This window comes from Crocuta crocuta, unplaced genomic scaffold (assembly GCF_008692635.1).
Source record: "Crocuta crocuta isolate KB4526 unplaced genomic scaffold, BGI_CrCroc_1.0 scaffold36, whole genome shotgun sequence".
Classification (NCBI taxonomy): domain Eukaryota; kingdom Metazoa; phylum Chordata; class Mammalia; order Carnivora; family Hyaenidae; genus Crocuta; species Crocuta crocuta.
The window spans coordinates 7,543,006-7,549,926 of NW_027532203.1; the positions used below are offsets into that span (position 1 = coordinate 7,543,006).

At 52.0% G+C, this 6,921-nt stretch overlaps 1 protein-coding gene across 1 annotated transcript in view; it reads right to left on the reverse strand.

The window, feature by feature from the left end:
- Positions 1–6,921, reverse strand: part of LOC144242589 (O-acyltransferase like protein-like) — a 65,665-nt gene that overhangs the window by 27,510 nt on the left and 31,234 nt on the right. Inside the window, exons 7-8 of the mRNA XM_077777555.1 lie at positions 4,498–4,677; positions 3,487–3,589 (exon numbers count right to left, since the gene is read on the reverse strand). Of these exons, the coding sequence (XP_077633681.1) occupies positions 3,487–3,589; positions 4,498–4,677 (283 nt within the window). The remainder of the gene's footprint in view (positions 1–3,486; positions 3,590–4,497; positions 4,678–6,921) is intronic.

The following is a 6,921-nucleotide window of genomic DNA, read 5'->3' on the forward strand; positions in this document are numbered from 1 at the left end:
CTCCAACTTCCCGGGTTTAATGTGAGGATTCTATGAAATAAAAGATTATAAGCTTTTAGCATGATGGTGATTGATGGCAGTACTAGGAATCACTTAGTAATATTCCCATTGTCCAAATGAAATGTTTATTTAAAAGCATATGTGCATTTTTATGTTTATTTATTTAAGTCATCTGTACACCCATAGTGGGGCTCAAAGTTGTGACCCTGAGATCAAGAGTCTCATGTTCTTCCTGCTGAGCCAGCCAGGAGCCCCGTGCGCGCTTTTTAAAGCAAACAAAATGGGGGCGCCTGGGTGGCTCAGTCTGTTGAACATCTGACTTCGGCTCAGGTCATGATCTTGCAGTCTATGAGTTCGAGTCCCACATCAGGCTCTGTGCTGACAGCTCAGAGCCTGGAGCCTGTTTCAGATTCTGTGTCTCCCTCTCTCTCTCTACCCCTCTCCCACTTGTGCTCTGTCTCTCTTTGCCTCAAAAAAGGAAATAAACATTAAAAAAATAATAAACAAACCGAACACTGGACGGGAGAAAAACTGGTACTGAGACAGGCAATGAGAAATAGAGGCAAGTAGAGATAAAGGAACAGGGGACAGTGAGTGGTCTGTTGGCGGGGTCAGGGGCTGCCCGGTGTGCGCTCTGCCGTCCGCCACTCTTCACACCTGACTCGCGCTGTGGTTTGCAGACTTCGGCAGGAGACAGCAGCCCCCCCCAAAGGCTTAGTACAGCCCCGAGCGTGCGGTTCAGTGGGCCTGGGTTGGGGCCTGAGAGCCTGCATTTCTAACAGCCTTGCAGGTGACGTGGGTACGGGCTGCCCTGGGACCATACTCTGAGAACCGCTGATAAAGGGCCCGGCCCTCCCCAGGCCCCAGAGCGAGCCAGGGGTCAGATCGGCAGTCTTTTACCAATAAAAGGGAGCACGTTTGTAGTTTTCTTGGACTTCTGAAATTTCATAGCCGTGGCCTATGGTTTTGGGCATCTCAGGGCTGACCCGATGGCCTCTCTGGTGTCTCAGGGATCCGCACGGCTAGTCCAGGCGTGACCAGTGGCTTCTCGGGCCCTCATCCTTCCCTCCTCGTGGTGCTTCTCCAGCTTGAGCTCTTGGCTTTGGTCCTGGCCATCCCGATCTGTCCTTGCCAGCCTCTCTCCCACGGCTTGGGGCTGTGCCAATCAGTCCCATCCAGCACTTGGTGTCTTTTTGCACCTTGTTCTTACTAGTCCTCTTGCAGGGAACAGAGTTCTGGACGTTGAGGGCTGTCCCCGGGGCAGATCTCCCCACCCACCAGGGGCCAGGTCTCTGCGGTCAGGCACTGCCTGCCTGGTGAGACCCAGCTACGCTCTCTCGGAGAGTCTGGCACCCAGTGGTTCCCATTTCACCGCGGACAGTGGTCTCTGACCCTCGCCTGTCTGGGCTACTTTTTGTTACCCCGGGCACCTCCTAGCATGAGCTGCCGCCCTGGTGGCCAGGTCTCAGGTCATTCTGTGCCCTGCTTTCACTTCATTACCCTCAAGAGCCTATCGCACCAGAACCTTGAGCTAAAACAACTAAGAAACCATTTCAACTACTACTAACTGTGCAACACTGTATGCCTGGGTTGGCTCTGGGCCCCAGGGACAGCAGGACACAAAACAGAAAGAAGTCCCACCTTATAGGCCAGCGGAGACACACCAACGATACATACATAAATAATAAATAAGCAGCATCTCTAAGTATGTTAGATAAAAAGGAACAATAAGTCAGGGGAAAGGAAGAGTGTGGTGGGTCCGTTTGGAACACGGGGGATGAGCGAGGCATGGCTGGGATGTAACATTTGGGCAAACTCTGAAGGGGGAGAGGGAAAGCCACCAGGACTTCAGGGAAGCAAGTGGGGCAGAAAACAATGGTTACTAGTCATCCCTCGCTGCTGCTGCCGTTTGCGAGCTGGTCCTCCCCTAAGCCGGCACTTTGCGCCCTTTTGAATTTCATGCACTTCAAAATTAAAGAAACAAACAAAAAAAACCCCTCAAAATGCACCGAACTGTGGGGCGCTTATCAGAAGCTGGCTCCGTTGTTTGGCCAACGCCCTCTGCAGTGTTCATCGGTAGGTCGCTTTCTCTCCCGACATGTCAGCATGTGATGGGCATGTGTCCTCGGATCCCTCTCTTTCCTGATCTCTTCCTGATGCCCACACACAGTGCAGCCCCCACCACGGCCGGCGTCTCCATGCCAGGGCATCTCGCCCCCGTGCCCAGGCTGCGCGGCCACTCCCCGGACATGGTCACCAGCACGCCTCCGCGTCGCCAAACACGGAGGGCCCTTCTGCGCATCTTCAGCTCCCACAGTGTGGGCCTGTTGATGACGCCCTTCTTGCATGACCCGCTTTCGTGTCCTGGCTTCCTGGTCCCCTCAGTGTCTCATGTGTCCTCTCTCATTTCACCGGTCATGCATCCTCAGACTCCGTGGGGGGTTCCCCTTCTCCTCCATTTCTGCAGCCTAGGGAGGCAGAGGCCTCTACCCCTGATCTGTCATTGCTCGCAGTCTCCTCCCCTCAAGATCGGATCCAGCGCTGTGGCCTCCCTGCTGCTGGTAACCCAAGGGTCCCGAACTGCCATCTCCGGCCTGGACATTTCCACTGAGCCCCTGCTGAATTAACACCGCTACCTGGGGGTCTGGGTTATCTCCACTTGGTTGGCCCAGTTTGATTCCGACAGAAAGCCTGGTTTTCCCTCCAAGACCCTCTTCTTCTCCAGGCTTTCTGCTCAGTGAATGANCTCCGCCCATCTCAGTTCCTGAGCCCAGCGGGAGGTCCTTCTGAAGTCCTCTCTTTCTCACCCTTCACATCCAATCAACAACAGGTCCTGACAATTTCGCATCTAAAGCATATCTTGAACATGACCTTCTCACTCTATCCCGCCCACCACGGTCCACAGTCCAGGCCTTCGTTTCTCAACCGAAGTACAGCAAATGTCACCTGCTTGATCTTCCTGCTTCCATCCCTGCCTTCCTTCGACCTGCTATGAACACAGGAGACAGAGTGGTCATTTTTTTAAGTGTCAGATGATATCGCTTTCAAATGAAAGCAATCCAATCTCTTCCTGTTCCGCCAAGACTAAAGTCCAAAGTCCTGAGTCTTGCTACAAGGTCCTCTGTGGTCTAGCCCTGCCCAACTCACTCTCTCTCTCCACACCTTCACTACGCTTCAGCCTTCTTTCTGCATCTTTAACAAGGGTCTCTCTCTCTCTCTGTCTTTAGCTCTTCTGCACTGGTGGCTCCCTTTGCCTGAAACTTTCTTCCCAGGGCCGGCTCCCTCTAGCCACTCAGATCCAATAGCCCTTCATCAGACAAGCCTTTTCCGATGAGTCTAAACAGCTGCCCACTCTCTCCCAAAACCACTGTTCTGTTCTTTCCTAGTAGTTATAACTAGGATTTTTTCTTGTCTTTGTGTTTGCTAGACACGCACGCGCGCACACACACACACACACACACACAAGCAGAGACAACATTGTATTACCTGATCAGGAAGAAGGTGTCAACCCCAAGGTAGAATGGGCCACTCCGAGAATAAAGGTATAGTGGATTCTTAAGCACTCTGCTTTTCCACTCAAGCACATTATCTGCAACAGACATAAAAACAGAGTTTTTTGTTTCATGGAAGAAAGTCATGTGATTTATGTTTTCCGAAAAAGCAACAGGAGCACCTTCGACTTTCTTAGTGTCAAGAGGATTTCAGGGTGCCTAGGTGGCTCAGTCCATGAAGCATCTGCCTTCGGCTCAGGTCATGATCTCACAGTTCATGAGTTCGAGCCCCACATCAGGCTCTGTGCTGACAGCTCAGAGCCTAGAGCCTGCTTTATATTCTGTGTCTCCTCTCTCTCTGCCCCGCTCCCCACTTGTGCTAGCCCTCTCTCTCTCTCAAAAATAAATAAACATTTTAAAAAAAGAGGATTTTGTGTATTCCCGCAACTTACTGAAGAGAATGTAGATCAGAATAAGAGAGGGTGACTGAGGCCCTGACAGTATCTACCACAGAACCACCATAACACACGCTTTGACCTGCTTCCCATTCTCACGGTGCCCCCAGCCATGGGGGAACCAGCAGCATCCCATGGCCGCGGCCCGGTGCACATCCCCCAGGAGCCGCCCCCGGGCTGCTTCAGGAGTGAGGCATCAGGCTGAGAAACATGGCTTTTACCCCGGTGCATAATATTTATTTATTTACACTTGACCATCTTTCTAGGAGAAAAATATGTTAGTTTCTGGCTTTGTTAAGCATAACATGAGGGAATCCATCTCTTTGGATGACGAATACACAATCCCCAGGTAGCGCTGCTCATCTGGTCACCGGGTGCCTGGTTTACACCCTCGAGGAGGCAGAGCAACTACTGGGCCCTGGGCTGGGCCCTCCCCAGACTCACTTGGCGGGAGGTCATGGCTATGCGTCTAAAACAGAAGGGAGGCTGCAGCCTCACATCCTGGGCCCAGTATGATCCCCTCACATGAAAGACCCGTCTGTTCTCCTCACCCAAAGACAGCCACGCGGTCATCTGGCTGGTGTGTCCTGACACGATCCAGAGGAGACTCAGGGCCCGGATGCCGTTCAGCGCCGAGCATGTACCTCTCGGCGGCTCTGTGGTCCAGAGGGCCTGCGCGTTCTTCTGCCAAGAAAAGCACTTCAGAGCGTGCTCCGCGGCTCCTAAAAATCCTGGACGAGAGCACAGGTGTTGCTGTGCACTCTGAATGCCACATGGATCCACACGCTGCCCCACAAATGAGCTAAAACACACACATCTGTGATCCGGATTGTCATGCAGACACTCCCTTGCCGTGACCCTGGACTGCTCAGCCCCGTTCTCCACGATCGCCTCTTGATCTATCCGAGTACCCTTGGACGTGGTCTGCCTCCCCGTAAGCCTTGACTTTTCTGAACGTACTTGAGCTGAGACGGGTGCCCACGCTGCCCATGCACAGAGCAGGCTGCCCCACAGATGCCAAAGACTGACCTCTGTGCTGTTTTACGGAGGGTTCGGTGGAGGGGGAGAGGAACTTAGACATCATTCAGAAACCACGTGCCGCATGAGGGCGGCATTCCACCTGAAACAGCACCCTTCCCTCGCAAGGAGCTACTCGCAAACAACATCCCTACCTCTCACTATAGGTGTGGAAACAGGCACAGGTGGCCCAGGAGCTGAGGACGCTGGCCTTACAGTTAGATGCTCCTGGCTCTGAATCTGGCTGTCATTTGTCAGATACTCTGTAACCTCTAGCAAGTGAATTAACTTCTCTGTGCCTAAGTTTCTACAGCTACAAAACAGGAATCAAATTTGTCTTATAACCTCAGGATTATCGTGAAGAACAAAGGAGAAATCATCACAGCGGCTCCGCTCACGATTTTAAGCCCTATTGTTCTTGTCCCTTCTACAAAATTGTTCCTTTTTCCTTTTCCTTTTAACAAAATTTTGATTTGACTCATTTAGATGCCTTCCAAAGAGCAGGGATTGTGAACCAGGAGCCTCCAAAGGAAGAGCGCGAGCTGCTCCAAGAGACTCCTGTGTTCTCATGCATAAAGCGTGATGCTTAAAACACTGCAGGCTCAAGAAGTCCCCGAAGAATTGAGACTTATTTACAAATGAGATCTGGCTGATAACCAGGCTCTGGAAATCTAAAATCAATTTCTTAAATGGGACGATGTAATTGTCAAACCTTCTGGGATTCCTGCCGTAAATAGGAGCGTTTCCGTCTGAGTCGCTCTCCGGTGCACCTGCCTGAAGGCACGGAGCTCACCCCCCCCTCTGGAGGGACTGTCACTGACCAGCACTGACCAGTGCCACCAGCCATGTCCTGCGTCCTGAGGCCCGGGTCCCCTCGGCTCCCCAGAAGCCAGGTGCCACCATAGACACACACACACACACACACACACACACACACACACAGGGGCTCTGGGCTCTGGTAGATTCCGCCCTCTCTTCAACCTCCCAGGACCTCTTCCCTCGCTTTTAAACCGAGCGCCCTCTTGGGCCGGGCTGCAGTGAGCATCTGAGCACATTTGCCAAACATCTGGCCTGACGCCCACCCTGGCGAGCGGGTCCTGAATGCATTTTGCCATCATTTGATTTTTTTTTTCCATCTAGATTCTACCTGTGGCTGAACTTAACTCGTAGCAGCTCATCAGGCTGTGTGAAAATAACTGGTCTCTAAGAGGTGAGCCTCTCTGAGTCCCATTCGCCCGCTGGTAAATGGAAAGGATAAACCAAGGCGGGGGCATGGGGAAGGCCGTTGAAAGGATGCATGTGGCCAGTGGTTCTCAAAGTGGGGCGTCCCCGGTCCAGTAGCTTCAGCGGCGCCCAGGAACCTGTTGGAGACGCACAGTCCCCGGCCCCACCCCAGACCCACTGACTCTGAAACTTTAGGGCCAAGCCCAGTAATCTGTCCTGTGACTAGACTTCCAGGTACTTCTGGAGTTTGAGAACTGAAGTTTGAGAGCCATGGGGTGCAATGGTGCTTTGAAAGACCCTGTGGCCCCTTTGGATTTTCTCAGTGATTATTACTGTGAGGCCCACGTTAGGCCAACAGACCGCACAATAAGAGCCCTGCCTTCTGGCGCCTAAAATCCATAGCGATTTGCTTCATGGAAACTTCCTCAAACATGCGCTGGTATTCTTCTCGTCTGAGTAGGGAGGCTCTTGTAACAGGAAACCTCTCGAAGCGAATGCAATGATTATTTGGAGGATAGAGAACCAGGAATCTGAAATACCCAATTTGGCTCTCAACTTCGAGAAGACATGGTAGTCTTATGTTGATTTGACTCGCTGGTGAGTGTAAATGTGGAGAGGGGGAAAAAATGCTGACCCCAGGGCTCTCTGCATCTCGGTTTTTGTTTCCAAACATTCAGGATGTTTTTACTCTGATGGTATTAAATAAAAAAAGAAATGTTATAGCAACTGGACAT